Source organism: Rhinolophus sinicus, chromosome 15 (genome assembly GCF_057876585.1).
Source record: "Rhinolophus sinicus isolate RSI-liver-muscle chromosome 15, RSI-T2T, whole genome shotgun sequence".
Taxonomy (NCBI): domain Eukaryota; kingdom Metazoa; phylum Chordata; class Mammalia; order Chiroptera; family Rhinolophidae; genus Rhinolophus; species Rhinolophus sinicus.
In genome coordinates, this window is record NC_142515.1 from 12243018 (window position 1) to 12259978 (window position 16961).

General features: G+C 43.8%; 1 protein-coding gene across 3 annotated transcripts in view; it reads left to right on the top strand.

The window, feature by feature from the left end:
• The window catches only part of GFRA1 (GDNF family receptor alpha 1), a 194465-nt gene that overhangs the window by 128387 nt on the left and 49117 nt on the right, over positions 1 to 16961 (top strand). For all 3 annotated transcript variants that reach the window (XM_088791844.1, XM_019725238.3, XM_074338994.2), the window contains one exon: positions 6895 to 7231. In XM_088791844.1, the coding sequence (XP_088647970.1) occupies positions 6895 to 7231 (337 nt within the window). The remainder of the gene's footprint in view (positions 1 to 6894; positions 7232 to 16961) is intronic.

Sequence of the window (16961 nt, forward strand, 5' to 3'; positions counted from 1 at the left end):
TTCTAGAACATCACATATATGGAATTATACAGTGTGTACTTTTTTGTGTAAAGCTTTTTTTTTTCTCACTCAGCATAGTAATTTTGAGATTCATTCATGTTATTGTATGTATCATTATTTCATTTGTTCTTGTTTCTGAGTAGTGTTTCATTGCATCGATAGATCACAGTTTGTTTACCCATTTACTTATTGATGAACACATGTGCTGTTTCCAGTTTGGGGTTATTTTCAATATAGTGTTATCATATTCTTGTACAAATCTTTTTGTGGACATATGTTCTCCCTTCTTTGGAATAAATACCTAGAAATGGAAATGCTGGGTGATAGGGTAAGTGTATGCTTAGTTGTATAAAAAAGCTGCCCAACATTTTCCCAAAGTGGTTGCTATCAACAATGTGTGAGATACGTTCCTATCAACAATGTGTGAGATTCCAGGAACTCCACATCTTTGACAACATTTGGGCTCGTTAGACTTTAATTTTATATCACTGCTGTGGTGTGTGTTACGCTGTATCTCCTTGTAGTTTTCATTTTCTTGATAACTAATGATGTTGAACATTTTGCATGTGCTTATTGTCCATTCATATGTCTTCTTTTGTGAAGTGTCCATTCAAATATTTGGTCCATTTTTCAATTGGGTTGTTTTCTTTTTTATTATTGAGTTTTAGGCATTCCTAATATATTTTAGATACTGGTCCTTTGTCAGATATATTGTTTTGCAAATATTTCTTTCTAGTCTGATTTGTCTGTTCATTTTCTTAATTTTTTCAATGTCTTTTGATGAGAAATTTTAAGTTAGATGAAATCTAACTTATCAATTTTTTTCTTTTAAGTTTATTGCTTTCTGTGGTCCTCTGGAAGAATGAATTTTTTCTTTGTCTACTTCCAAGATTATCTTGTTTTCTTCTGAAAGCTTTATGATTTTAGATTTTATGTTTGTCCGTGATCCATTTTTTATTAATTTTTATGTATGGTGTGAAGTAGGGGTTGAGGGGTTATCAGTTGTTGTTTTTATTACATTGATTTTTAATTATTCTAATACAGTTTGTTGAAAAGGCTTTCTTTCTCCACTGGATTTGTTTTGTGACTTGGTCAAAAATGAAATGACTGTAGATGTGTGGATATTTTTAATCTGAGCTCTGTTTTCTGTTCCACTGTTTAATTTGTCTGTGCCTATGCTGTACCACACTGCCTTGATAACTAACTATAGCTTTAAGGTAAATCTTGATGTAAGTGTAAAGTCCTTCAGCTTTGTTGTTCTTTTTCAAATTGCCTTGGCTTTATTATATCCTTTGCATTTCCAGATAAATTTTAGAATCTGCTTGCCATTCCAAAACATACGATGATTTGGGGATTATTGACATCTTAACAATATTGAGTCCTCTGATCTATGGACATGGTATATGTATTTCCATTTATTAAGTCTTCTTTAATTATCTCTGCATTGTTAGTTTTCGGTGTAGAGTTTTGTATGCATTATGTTAAAAATCATTCCTAAGTGCCGTTTATTTTTTTTTGGGGGGGGGAGATTTGTTTTTGGTGCTATTGTATATGGAATTCCATTTTAAAATTTTGTTTCCTATAATTTTTGCAGATAGCATATAAAACTATAATTGATTTTTGCGTATTAACTTTATATCCCTTCACTATGAGAAATTCACTTATTAGTTCTAGTAGTTGTTTTGTATATTCTTTAGAATTTTTCAAGTCATCTGCAAATAGAGATGTCTTCCTTTCCAATCTACATACCTTTTATTTCTTTCCATTGCTTTATTACAATGGCTAGGACCTCCAGTGCAATGTTGACTATAAATGGTAAGAATGGTAAGAATGGGCATCCTTCCTTTCTCCTGATTTTAGGGGGTAAACAGTCAACATTTCACTATTAAATATGGTATTAGATTTAGGTTTTTCATAGATGCCCTTTATAGATTTCATAGATTGAGAAGGTTCCCTTCTATTCTTAGTTTGATGAGCACTTTTTATTATGGAATGAAAGTTGAAATTTGTAGAATGATTTTTCTTTGCCGATCGTGACAATTATATTGTTCTCTTCCTGTCTGTTAATATGGTGAGTTACATTGATTTTTAAATATTAAACCAACTTTGCATTTTGGGATAAACCCTAGTTGGTCATGACGCATTATCCTTTTAACTTGTTGCTAAATACTATGTACTAAACTTTTTGGACGTATATTTGTTAGAAGCATTAGTCTGTGACTTTATTCTTTTGTCTTTGTCAGGTTCTGCTCTTTGGGTAATACTTGCCTCATATATCAAGCTGGGAAGGGTCATGTGAATGCTTTGTGTGTATGAGAATCAGAAACAAAAAGGAAATCACACATTGACCTGTGAGCTGGAAATCAATTAATAGTTTTTTGCCTCTCTAAATGTGCCAGGTTGTGCATTCTGGAATTTGTCACAGGCTCTGAAATAAAGATAAGAAGATAATGCTTTGGCAATGTTATTTATCAGTGAGAACAGAATCAGCTGAAAGTGAGGCTGAGTCACATCAATTGCTAAATGGGATAAACTTTGAGCAATTGCTTTGGCCATAAAATGGTTCACCCTATTCCCACTTTATACAGAGCTTTTCCTTCAAAAAACTGACTTTCTTTTTGATACCATTAAGATGAAAATATTTAATTAGTAGTTTCTGTATGTTTAACAACTTTAAAAAAGGAACTGTTATTATAACTGAGCAGGTTTACACTAGGCCGGTTTTAGTTTTCTTGAGATATAACTGACATACAGGACTGCATACGTTTAAGGGGTAAAGCATAAAGACTTGACTTACATGTATTATGAAATTATTTACCACAAGTTTAGTTAACATCCATTACTTCAGATAGATACAAAAAAAGGAGAAGAAGAAAGGAAAGGGAAGGGAGGAGGAGCAGAAGGAGAAAGAGAAAAGGAAAATAGTTTCTTCCTTGTGATGATAACTTTTAGGATTTACTCTTAGCAACTTTCAAATACAAATATGCCGTAGAGAAATGTTCATTATAGTCATCACGGTGTAGATTACACCCCCATATCTTGTTCACCTTATCACTGGAAGTTTGCACCTTTCGACCACCTTCATCCAATTCCCCCACCCCCTCTCCCTGCCTTTTGTAACCACAAATCTGATCTTTTTTGTTTTGAGATTTATTGTATTTATTTATTTATTTATTATTTATTTATTTGATTCCACATGTAAGCAAGATAATACAGTGTTTGTTTTTCTCTGTCTGACATATTTCACACAGCATAATGCCTTCAAGGTCCACCCATGTTGTCACAAATGGCAGGATTTCCTTCTTTTTATGGCTGAATAGTATTCCATCATAGTATGAGAGTGTGTGTGTGTGTGTGTGTGTGTGTGTGTGTGTGTGTGTGTGTGTGTCTGTGTGTTTCTTTATCCATTCATTTGCTGATAGACTCTTAGGTTGTTTCCATGTCTTGGCTATTGTAAATAATGCTGCAGTCAACATGGGTGCACATGTCTTTTTGCCATAGTGATTTTGTTTCCTTCGAGTAGATACTCAGAAATGGAATTGCTGGATCATATGGTAATTCTACTGGTAATTTTTTGAGGAACCTCCATACTGCTTTTCACAGTGGCTGCACCAATTTACATTCCCACCAACAGTGCACGAGGGTTCTCTTTGCTCTGCATCCTCGCCAACACTTATTCTCTCTCGTCCTTTTGATGATGGCCATTCTAACGGGCATCAGGTGATACCTCATTATGATTTTGATTTGTATTTCCCTAATTATTAGTGATGTTGAGCACCTTTTCATGCACCTGTTGGCCATGTGACTATCTTCTTTGGAAAAAGAGTCTATTCAGGTCTTTTGCCCATTGTTTTATGGGATTGTTCGGGTTTTTTTGCTTTGAGTTGTATGAGTTTTTTAAATATATTTTGGATATTAATCCCTTATCAGATATGTGATTTGCAAATATTTTCTCCCATCTCAAAGGTTGCCTTTTCATTTTGTGATGGTTTCCTTTGCTCTGCAGAAGCTTTTTAGTTTAATATAATCTTGTTTAACTTTTTTTGTTTCTTGCATTGTATCCAAAAAAATCATTGCCAAGACCCATATCAAGGAGCTGTTTTCCAGGCCCATTTTTCAAAACTCGTACATTATGTGGACTACTTTCAGAGGGAAATAAGTTTTCCGGACCTATTATAATTTTATTTGAAATTTATAAACATAAAACTGCAGCTCTTATTCTTTGCTTTTACACAATTATAAAAGCAATGCACACAAATTAAGTATGAACAAAACTTTAAAAACAATGAAATAATGCACGTTAATATTTATTTAATATAAGGAATGGTATTGTTTTGCTGAAGCTAAATTGATACTTACAGTCGGAATGCAGTGCTCTGTTTCGGCATGAGTTCTTCTGAGTTTGGCAGGCCTATATTACTGGGTGCCATGTGATGACTTAATTCTTCTGCCATTTTTCTCCATTTGAACTTACACGAACTGTTCATATATCACTGATTACATCATTTAAGTGTTACGTCTACGTCTGTGTCTCTGTGCCAATATCTAGCCTTAAGGGCCTAATCCAGGTGATTTAGAATTTGGTCGTATTAATTTATTTTAGATTATCATAAAAAATGCACAATTTAGAAATCTCCTAGTGAACTATAGACCTTCAAGAATATAAATCACTGTTGCCCATGGGTCTATCAGCGTGGGATTAGAAGTTCTCAAAAGAAGAAAAATCTAGAAGTGTCACTAAGGCCTGGAGGCCCGAGTGGTCTTGTCAGGGCACGTGGTGAATATTTCACTCCCTGAGTCTTAAGGAGCCTGGGTGTGAAAACAGAGGAGCCAGAGAGAAGCCGATGTGGGAAGGTCATGATGTAGAAAATGTACCAGGTGTGTTTGTTAAACCAGCAGCGGTGTACACGCAGCTGCTGGCTTCCTACACTGCTCACCTATGCAGGGCTGAGTGTGTTGTTTATTTCCTTCCACACTGAATTGTTGGATTCAGATGTCATCGGCAGAAACACGAACTTAGGGCATAGTGAAATACTGCTCGTGGTGCCAGGGTATCATTTTGTGTTTTCAGACTTCTGCATATTGGGTTTTGTTAAAGCAAGGCACATCATCAGAACAGGGAGAGTGTTTCTGTCCCTGAGATGTTGGACTTGCTGTGTGTGTCCTTTACTTATTTACTTACTTAAACGTTTTTTGTTTTTTTTTCATGATAGTAAGAATATTTAACATGAGATACACCCTCCTGACAGATTTTTAAGTGAGCGAAAGAGTATTATTAGCTCTAGGTGTAATGTTGTATAGCAGCATAACCGAAACTTTATACCCCTTGAATAGCAACTTCCCATTTCCCCCTCCCCGCCGGCCTCTGGCAACTACCATTCTACTCGCTGCTTCTATGAGCTTGAGTGTTTTATGTACCTCATATAAATAGGGTCATGCTGTGTTTGTCCTTCTGTGACTGGCTTATTTCACTTAGCATAACATCCTCATGCATGTCGCAGATGGCAGGATTTCCTTCTTTTTCTTAAGGTTGAATAATATCCCATGTGCCCTCTAGACATACACTCAATGCAGTGCTCTTTCAGTCCCACCTAACCCATCTGGACTGTTTCTTCTCTGTTGTCAATTCTCTAGTCTCGTAATTTCCCAAATGCCTTCACGGTCCCTGTTCACTGGGAGCATAAAGAGAGTGAAAGGAGGTCCCAGAATCCAAGGGAGAGTTGAGGCCTGAGTAGGGACTTGCTAGGGCCTGACGAGGGACTTCCCACAAGTGTATCATGCTTTGCTGCTTCCCTGCTATTTCCAGAGGGTCACTACCACACCTAATTATTGATTTTCCGTGGACCATCTTATAACTTGGCTCTGGAAGGTTTTCCATCACTTCTCCCTGTGCACATACCTATATCCTAGGGCTGAGCTTAATTTCCCTTGTCCACTCATCTTTTAACTTTGCCCACTGGGCTTGGCCCTGCCAGCCCACCCAGCTACCCCAGTGGGCCCTGCCCCCACCAGACTCTCTCTCCAGGTCACATGGTGGGCAGCCCAGCAGAGCACAGCCCCAGTGTCTCTGACAGCATGAGCACCGAGGGCTTGGGCAGAGGGCTGCGTGTGTTTTGTGAGATTCCAAAGGCCCGAGGTTGGTAAGCCCACTGAAATGCTGTCTAAAATACTTATCAGAATTTTTCTAATCTGCAACCTCAGTACTCATGGATCCCACATTTTGTAGGTGGTAAGTTAAGTGGAAATTGAGGCTTGTAAATTTTTATGTAATTTATTCTGTGTTTTTTTTTCCAATGGCCTGGGAGCTAGAACTTAAATACAGCTTTGCTGTAGTTGCTTCTTCCTGTTTAGAGAGCCTGGCATAATATTTTGTCTTCTGGGCTCAAATAACCATGTAATTACTCTGTAATCATATAGTAATTAGCATGTACTATATGCATTTATTACATAATTATATTCCTGGAGGATTGCATGGCAATTATACTTACATTCAGCATATCATTTCATATACTGTATAATGAACAGGTATATAATTTGTTGCTTTTTTTTTATCCTAATTTCAGTTTACCAACCAGGAGCTGGAAACTTCTTCTCCTGTTGCCTTATTTATATGTAATCGGGCAGGTGCCTGAGCTCCTTTGGCCTCTCTCACTACCTCCTAATTATACATTTAAGAGAGAGCTGGGAGCTCGTGTTCTGCCGTGGGCTCCCAGAATTTGTCCTCCTCATACTTCCTCCTTGTCCCGAACTCATTAAGTGATTCTCTTCGAAACACAGAGTGGATCAAGGGCTCCCAGTGTTGCCACGTAGAAGGGAAGGTCTCAAGGCAGGGGAGGGGTGGGCAGCCCAGGCGCCTAGCACCGTGCTCACGCCTGGCTTTCTGTCCTTTTATAGTTGAGCACATTCCCAAAGGGAACAACTGCCTGGATGCCGCCAAGGCCTGCAACCTTGACGACACCTGCAAGAAGTACAGGTCGGCGTACATCACCCCGTGTACCACCAGCATGTCCAACGAAGTCTGCAACCGACGCAAGTGCCACAAGGCCCTGCGGCAGTTCTTCGACAAGGTCCCGGCCAAACACAGCTACGGCATGCTGTTCTGCTCCTGCCGGGACATCGCCTGCACCGAGCGGCGACGGCAGACCATCGTGCCTGTGTGCTCCTACGAGGAGAGGGAGAAGCCCAACTGTTTGAATCTGCAGGACTCCTGCAAGACAAATTATATCTGCAGGTAAGCGCTCCCGGCAGCCGGGTGATTAATGAGGTGGCAGGGAGAACCTTCGCGGCTGCTTCCATGGCCAAGATTCCACTCTTTTTTGTTGTTGTTGCTATTGTTGTTGTTATTGTTGTTTTGTTTCTACCAGGGGAAGAGGTGGGAGGGAAGGACAGTCATTGGAAGGGATTGGCCAGAAACTGACCTCTGCATCTGACTCGCGATTCTTCAGAAGCTGGTCAGGCGCTCATGCTGGGGAAGGTTCCCAGCTTTTAACTCGGGAAGCTTTGAGAGGTGCTGGAATGAGGGAAATGCCACTGTGCGGGGAGGGTCCCCTGAGGCCAGGTGAGCTTGAAGGCACATGCCCACTCTGCAAGCCCTGACATGCTGCCAGGTGTCACAAGGAGTTAAGGGAGGGGCTGGGCTGGAAATACAGAGGTTCTTGACCATCAATGTCAGAACGAAGAGACCAGAAAGAGATTGAGCTGTTTCGAGCCCTGAAAAGGAGGCCTTCCAGAATGCCTGGGTCTGTTCTAGGCCCTTCAGTCATGGACACTACTGAGAAAAGTGGGCACCTTCCCGCTCAGCCATGCTTCCGATCCCAGCCTCCCTCAGAAACTCTGCTCAGCTGGGCCGTGTTGTTGAAAACAGTCGCTTCCTTGTCCTTTTTGGCCATTTATTAATTTATTTTAATGTTTGAAGGAGTCCACAAACACAGTCTCTCTGTTTTTTGTTTGTTTGTTTGTTTGTTTTTTAAAGAAATATAGAATTAGATAGAGGGAAAGAGAAGGTCCCTCTTCATGCTGCTCTCACTTGCCCCCAACTGTCACTGTCAGCAATTTAATGTGTGTCCTTCCAACTGAATTTAGGATTGGGTTCAGTTGCTGATCGAAGCAAGTATGTTGATAAGCAGACTTGAGTCTTTGCAGTCTAAGGCAATGCTGGTGCCACATACAGATGCAAGGCTGGATCCAGGGTTGGAGTTTCAGAGGCCGCATTGCACTGACACCTGTACTTTGTCCCCAGGGTAGAGCCAGGAACCTTCAAACACTGCCTCTGACAACATCCTATGCACCCCGTAAATATTCACAGTGGCCCAGCAGATGAGGGCATGCTTACGTGCCCTTTTTCTTATAGATATTCCATGTCTAAAGAGCAGGGAAAAAATGTCTGATATTCTGAGGATTCTGGTGTGCTGAGGTTCTGGTCAATCTAAGTTTTATTCTGGTAGAATTGGATCCCATTCCGTCCTTAAACTAGCTCTAATAGTGACCAAAGAAAAAGAAAAGTCCTCATTATTTGTGGAAGGTTTTCTGCTGAAAGTTTTCTGAGAGTAGTGTCCCTACACCTTTTTTTCTAAGTTGGAAGGAGGTGACCTGGTATATGAGGAAGAGCTCAGGTGACCAAGGGGGACTTGGGAGGAGTCAAGCGTTCCTGCAGTGCAACTTCTGCAAGGACTCTTACTCCCACGCCCTTTTTCCATCGGGACCCTCTTAGCTGTGGGCTAGGATCAGGGATGGGTGTGCGAAAGGGTCCTAAGGAACAGGCAGGGCCTCCAGGCAACCACACCTGGGGAAGCTAGTCCACCAGGACCCCCTGCTGCAGATGGAAGCAGTGAAGAGCAGGACAAAAGGGAGAAGCTGTGGGGCGTACGACGGGAGGAAACAGAGATCCTGACCGCTCTTCTGAAGTCCCCTGGAGCTGAAACCCAAGTTCCTGGGACCCCTTTGTCTTTGAGCAGAAGGGCTCCCTCTTCTAGGAGCAGAATTGGGTTTCCAGGGTCTTCCTTGGTTTGAAGCCAGACAGGTACAGCTCCTCTCTGTCTCTACAGTAAGATGTTATCCTGTTCACTGATGGGTCCAAGCCAGGAGGTAGCTGTACAGGGAAGGAATGGAGCTCTCTGTCCACTGGTCAGTGGCTGGGAGATGGGGCAGGGCATGGGGTGCAGCCTTTTCCTTCTCTTCTCACAAGAGAAGACCTCTTGCGCATGAGGTCCAGAGGAGGCCCCTGATGTCTCCTACATAGGCTGAAAGCCCATTCTAAGCAGCTCATTTGAATTACCTGGCTGGCTCTTTTAAAAAGAGACAATACTTAGCCGGTTAGTGTGAATTAGTCAAATTAGATTGTTTTTGTGCTAAGCTGCAGTGAGAAATAGCTGGGAGATTGGGAACTCAGGGTGTTCTGGGTGAGGTAGCAGGAGGAACCTGCAGTCACGGGATGGTTTGGGTGCCGCTTGGGGGCTCAGACTGACCTGGTAAGAAGGTTCCAGGAACTGTTTGTGTTCAGGCAGCCCCAGTAGCATAGAGTGGCCTCAGCTGACGGGGCAGAAATGAACAGGGGCCAACAGGACAGCCTTCGCCTAATAACTGACTGTGCCTGGTCACACCAAGGTTGGGATGTGCCAACAGCCACATGGAGAGCGGTGACGGTGAGCTGGGCTGCACGGTGCGACTGGAGGGAGCCTTTATGCTCCTGCCTCATTTCTGGCTCTGGGTACAACTCGGAAGCTATTTGGGAATCCAGATCCTAGACTATCCAGGGTTCCTACCAAGTGAAATTTGCCTCAATGTGATTGATGGGTTTTATACCCTGTCTTGAGTCTTCCCTGGAAAGGTGAATCAGTGACTTCCCCTGGTGTTAGCTGTCATTATTTAGCCCATAATTTCTTTCCAGAGCCTGGACTTATTACTCATGATTACCCCCTCCCTGTCGGTTGTGGTGAATGTAATTTAAGCTGCTAGATAGGCTAGCCAGCAGTGTTTGGTTTTTTTTTAATCAGATTTTATTAATCTTGTCTTTAACTTTATGCCTTTTATTCCATCCCTCCTCAATCTATCTCAGCGAGGCCCTCGTAGTTGCTAGTACCCAGAGCAGCAGCTGGTATGAGCTGGAGCCAGGACTTGTTTGCGCTTTTACCTTGCACTTGCTCTGACCCATACCCAACCAGAGGGATGGAGTGCGGCTGATGGGTGATTTCAAGCCTAATTTGAATATCCCCAAAGCGAAGGAGTGGCAAGAAGGAAAATCGCTTCCTAAAAACCATGTTCTTCGAAAGCTCACACTTTCAAATGCTCCATTTCCATCTCAACATCACTACTGAGTTGCTGCTCAGGCTCATTACAACTTCCCTGCACTTAATGTTTTCCAAGTCTCAGCACACAGGTTTCCTGCCCCCGGGGCGCTGCCGTGCCTCTGCGTCAACCCTGTCTCTTTCCTGCCTGGTGTCTTCAAACAGAGGAGCTGCAACTTTAGCTTTTCCTTTTGACTTTGTTTTTCTTTTTTCCCTTCCCTTTTAGGGAAACTGACAGATTCCGTTCCTCTCGGGGTGGTTGGGGACAGGTGAGAGCTTGTCGGTTTGGGCCTCCAAGCTTGTCTACAGAAAAGCAAATGTGGAGGTATTATTAAAAGGGTGTGATGAAATGTAAAAGCCTCCCTTTCTTCCCCAGAAGCACAGTGTCTCCCTTGCCAGTTTCCTTCTGGTTGCTTTCCTTAGTGCCTGGAAAGATGTCAGGGTTTGGCCGTAAAGGAAGCATAAATTTGATGCATGTTGTTATATATATATATATACTTTAAACTTATGCCTTACCTCCTTTCCCCCAAGCTCTGATATCCAAAATAAGGTCAGCCTTTGAGCTGTGGCAATGGGTGCTGCAAATATGTTCATATATCTTTTTTTTTTTTAAGTGATCACTCAGGTGCCTCCACTATTTTTTATTACCAAGAGTTCCAGCATCTTCCTCTTGAACATGCCCTTTCCTGTTTTCATCTAAGTATTACAGAGCTATATTCCAAAACCCGTTGTGCCTCCAATGCCAAGCAAAGAGGGAGCCTGAGGCTCCTGAGCAGCCCATCTGCCTGTGACTTTACCTGCTGCCAGACGGTGTCGCTGTTGAGAACAGCCAGAGGGATGCTCGGTGGTTCAGTGTCTGTGCCCTTCCTGCATCCTTGGTTACCAGGGTAACAACTCTTAGTTCATACTCAGTATGTAGCCACCATTTCCCAAAGTATGACATTTTGCCCTAGGGGCTGGGTGCTAAGGGGTTCCAGCCAGAGACAGTCCTCCAACTGAGCACATAGTATCCCAGACGCTCACTTTCCTGGCGATGCATCCCTAGATGGAATTGAGTAGTCCATTTGTTTGCTTTTCCTTCCCTCCTTCCTTCCTTCCTTCCTTCCTTCCTTCCTTCCTTCCTTCCTTCCTTCCTTCCTTTTTAAAATTTTATTGTGGTAAGAACATTTAATATGAGATCTACCCTCTTTTAAGTATGCAATATAGGATTGTTATCTGTAAGCACAATGTTGTACTGTAGATTTCTAGAACTCACTATCTTGCATAACTGAAATTTCATACCCACTGATCAGCAACTCCCTGCTCCTGCCCCACCCCCAGCCCCTGGCGACCACAATTCTATTCTTTGCATCCATGAGCTGGATGATTTAGATACCTCATGTGAGTGGAATCATACAGGGTTAGTCCTTGTGTGACTGGCTTATTTCACTTAGCATAAAGTCTCCAGGTTCATCCATGTTGTTGCATCTGGCAGGATTTCCTTCCTGTTTAATATAGCACTGAAATAGTACTTGGTCACAGATATCTCAGTCCTTCAAGAAAGATTCTGACAATGCTGAACCTCAAAAGGGAAGAGATCAGGGCCTCTGTGCCCTTTGTCCCCAAGGCTTACTTGACCCCACTGGAGATTAAAGTCACTCATCTTGGTACCTATCCTCTGTGTCTCTATAGTTTCCAGGAATGGTGGCTTCGGTCAAGTCACCAAGTACATGGTTCTCCCTTTCCCCAGGGATGGAGGATCCTATCATTTTATCCTAGACATCTGTGGGTTTTTCGGTTTTGGTTTTTTTTGTTGTCGTTTTTAGCAGAACCAAGCAGGTCTCCATTGGTGCAGCTCCAGAAAAACAGCATATGTAATTTTTAAAGTTCTGCCCTCGCCAGCACCACATTTTCCACTGGGGCTGACCCTGTTATACTTAGTAGAAGAAATTTGTTGTTAATTTGTTAACTGGAACAATTGGGGAAACAGCTCACAAAACCACGCAGCACGTTTCCGCTCCAGTAACATACTCGGTATGACAGTGTTAGTTTACCTTTAAAAGGTGAGGAATATTGTTTTATTTGCCTGGAATCAGATCCCTTTCAGAGAGTGAACTGTGGGTCTTAGAGATCAAGGATATTCTCCACTGCTTGGGCTGAATTCCTGAGCTGAAAACTGGGGTCTATATCACTGTATCTGGGCTTGTCTTGACATGCGGCAAGCACGGGAGAAAATGTCTCAGAGGATAATTCATGCCTAAAACTAGATGGGTAGATTAATTTGGCAGTTAATTTTATTTTATACTGATTCATTCACAAGTGGAAATCAGCAATTAGACAATGCAAACTTTTGAACCATGGAAAGAGAGGTTCGGGACTATGAGAAAAATACAAGTAAAACATTTTCCAGTTCATTTGAGCAGTTTTCATTTCGAATGATTACACGGGTGTCTTTAGCAGTGCATTCAGAGTGCCGAATGGCTCGTTTTTTTTGTTCTTAATGCGCTCCACCTGTGCGAGCTGCCTGCCACCCCATCTCGGAGCTGGAGGCGCCATGGACTCCTGCAGAGGATGCCTCGGTGCGAGCAGAGGGTTTAATCAAGATCCGGAGAGAAGAGCAAGGATGTCCTCTCACCTCTGCTGCTGCCTCTTCTCCTTTGACTCCTGCAGGTGGGGAGGAGCATACTTCCTGTTGGCTCTTCCAGGTCGCCAACCCCAGCCTGTGCCCTGAGATGAGATGTGCAGCCCTGTAGCACCTGCTAAGCAGTGTGGGACTGAGCTCGCCGTCTCCCTGGCTCGCAGGGGTAACCCGAGCTGGGAATCAGGCAGGAACCTGCTACAACTTGCTCTGTCTTCTGGCCCCGTATCTCTTTCCTTATCTCTTCTTTGGCAGAGGCGGCTGTGAGAAGACATTTGTTCGTTGCTGGAGCCTGTCACTAAAACACACTTGCCTAGCTTGACTCAGTTCTCCTCTCTCCAGCCCATTCCCTACGCCTGCCCAAGTGCAGAGTCCTTGCCTCATTTTCCTCACCCTGTCCGTCACCTGCCCACGTCCTCACCAAAGTCACTTTTGCCACTCTTGGCCCCGAGACAGAATCAGACTGCTTTTCTTTACATTGGAACATTCTGTTGATTGTTAGATCCATGTGGACAGATGGAGTGTTGGCACCAGAATTGTCTTACTGTCTTTCAGTATGAAAGTGGATGGAAAAGGAATGGGATTGAACCTACCCAGGAAGCCCAAGCAGAGCCCCATGTTTCTTTGGGGGAAGAGGTGTCCTAATGGAGGGTCTCAGGAGTCAGATTCAGACCCAGCCTTGGTGGCTGAGAAGCAGGGAGAGTCAAGTAAAATGAAGGTGCCCAGTGTTAGGGAGATGCAGTGGCGGAGATAGGAGGTGGGGCCAGAGACTGTCCTGGGGGCAGAGGGAGAAAAATCGGTGTGATACAAAGGCAAGATGTTGGGGGCCTCCAGTGTCATGTTGAAGTGTTATATTTTATCCATCAGAGGTTTATAAGAGAAGAGAGACAGGATCAGCTGGGCCTCAGAGAGCTCACAGGTGGCAGTTTGGAGGGAGGACTGGAGTGGGGCAAGGCCAGGTGGCCAGGTAGGAGGTTCTTGCAGTGGGCTAGATGAAAGGTGACCAGGGGAACAGGGTGCAAGTTGGGAAGCTTGACAGACACCATTGAGGGGAGAACTTGATGGTTTATTGAGCATAGACAGAGGATAACGTGGGCCGCTACAGCCTGGAAACCCTGCAGATGATGGCGTTAGTAGCCAGGATGGGGAACAGAGGAAAGAGGGACAGACTTGTCTCTTGGGTTGGAAGCAGGGGAAGAAGATCATGAATTGTTTTGGCCATGCTACGTGTGAAGGATGTTTTCATCTGGACTCTTTTGATCCATGATGGAAACTTAGCTTAAGCTTGCCAGGGCTAAAGAGGGAGGTTGCATTAACGCGTGGGACTTGGGAGGGAAGGTAGTCAGACATGGCCAGGACGGAGGGCTCAGTGTCACTGTAACTGCACGCTTACCTCTGCTCCCCTCTGCTTGTCTGTTTCCTTCTCTTGTACTATTTCTTGGTGAGTGCTGCCACCAGCAGCTCTGTGCACCTCATGATCCTGTCACCTCATGATCAAGGAGATAGAGACTCTTCCCCCCAATGAAACCCATTAGAAAAATCCCAGTTAAAGACTTTGATTAGCCTTGCTTGGATCATGGACCCATTCCTGGACCGCCAATGAGGACAAAGACGAAGTGTCAGCCATGGCACAGTAGAAGCCAGCGTCAGCAGAAGCAAGGAGGGAGAACGGGGCTCAGAAAAACATAGCGGATGTGCGATGCACAAGGTTGTCCACATAGAGATAGAAGGCTCAGGCAATAGGAGGCGAAGGCACAGTCCTTTCAATGGCCCCACAGCCCAACCTAAACTGCCCCCCTGCCCTTAACTGTCTGGCCTCTTCTCCAGCCATCCTGCTTCTGCTCCTTCTGCTCCAGCCACACTGGTTCCCTTGCTGGTCCTCTGGTGTACCAGACATGTCCTGCTACTAAGTCTTTGCTCTAGTTGTTCCCTCTGCCAGGACCACTCTTTCCCAGATGCCCCTAGGCAAACTCCCTCACCTCCACATCTCCTTAAATCTCATCTTACTGAGGCTTACACTGGCCACCCTATTTAATACTATAAACCCCTACACACTCCTGGTCCCCACATTCAGCTCTCTCTCTCTCTTTCCTTTTTAAAAGCATATATAACCTTCTAACACACTATAAAATGTACTCATTTGTTTTGATGATTATTTGCTTCTTTTCTTCACTGGAATGTAAGTTCCACAGTCAGCGTTTTCTATCTGTGATAATGCCAAGTGCCTAAAACTGTGCAAAGACAATGTTCTTTACTTGCTAAATATTTGATGAACGAGTAAATGAATGAATACATTTAAAACATGAATGGATCTCAGAGAAGGGGCTGGGACATAGGGGTAGATTTTAGAATCTTCAACATAGAAAATGAATGGTAGGATTTATAGGGAAAGTGGGTGAGAAAAGAAATAAGCCAAAGACTGAACCCTTCGGAACACCAGGTTTATGGTGAAAGTATGTGAAGAGGCCTGAGAGAGGTAGGAAGTTGGAGAGTTTACAGAACCAAGCAAAGACCTCAACAAAGCGATGGGGATCAGAATCTTAGGATTAAAGGATGGTGGACCTCAGAGTCAGTTACTCAGAGGGTGGAGGAGAACTCACAGTGACACTGGCTTTAGTATATAGGAACTCTATCCATCCATCCCTCTATTCATCCATCAATAGGTCCTTTCACCAATGTATTCACCCATCTGCTTGTATATCCATCCATCATCCTTCCATCCATCATCCATCCATCATTCTTCCATCCATCCATCCATCCACCATCCATCCATCCATCATCCTTCCATCATCCAACCATCCATCCATCTAGCTGGCCTGCAGTTATTGTGCCAGGAATGAAGACCTGGCTTCTCACCTACAGTGCAGAAAGGAAGGCAGCCACACACACAATCATGCCAGTGTGGTATGACAGTCCATTGTCAGGAATGTACGAAGTCCTTCAGGAGAATAGCCAACTCCACCTGGCATGTCAACGAGGTGCCCTAGAGAAGCTGACATCTGAGCTGGGCTGGAAGGATGAGCAGTGTGGCAGAGAGCAGGTGTGGCTGTCATGGGACAGAGGCGTGGGCTGTGGGCTTGAGGAAGGGATGGGAGGCAAACCACAACCCATGGGCTGGCTTTGGACTATGAGCAGCACTGGGCTCCACAGCCCACAGATGTGATCTGCAATCAGCCCAGCCGCCCTGGACAGGGTCGACCAGTTGGAGTGCTGAGCCCAGCAGTGCCCAACTCCCACGTGGAGGATTTGGGAATGAACCTGGTCTTGCTGAGTCCGAAACCTGGTTTCTGTCACTTCTTCCAAATGATTGTCTTTCATGACAAGCATACAATGTTCTTACACTGTTCAGCCTTACTGCCTTTAGTTCCAGACAGGCAGAATGATTATCCCGGCCAGCCTCCGAATCCAGACGCTCTTTATGGCTCAGTAGCTAAGACAGCATCAGCTTTAAAGACAGTTTTCACAGAGAGTTAGGACATAATGTCCATCAGAGCCTCTCAGCGTCATTTAAAAAGAAAAAACTACTCAGGTAATACATGCTCATTAAGCTCTCACTTTATCTAATTTCCCTTTGAGCACTCATTGCTTATTCTAGAGGGGTTTCTCTGTGACAGCTTAGTGATTTCACAAGTCGTTTCTTCAAATAGGAAAAAAATCCTCCCAGACCACACTGAGTTTTTATTATTATGATGAACTCAATCACATTTATTGAGTGTAGTCTGTTTGACCCCGGGGGTCCTAGATGTGTAAGTCGTGCTCCCGTTTCCAGGAGCCCCCACTCACCTGGTTGGACTCTGTAACTCCCTGCTGAACCATCACTGGAGTTCAATGTCCTCAACCCTCACCTACCCTGAAGCGGCAAGTATCAGGGACCTGGCTGTGTATCTCATGGGAGATGAATTCCTTGCTGTCACAAAGTGACAACCAGCCTTAAATAATCCATGGTTATGTCATGAGGTTGGGGTCATCCAGGTGTTTGCCTACCTACCTTCTCCTTGCCCTGTGGCCATTTCATTAATCATAGGAAAGCCTCTGTTTTGTGGATTGCATCTTGAGTGCTG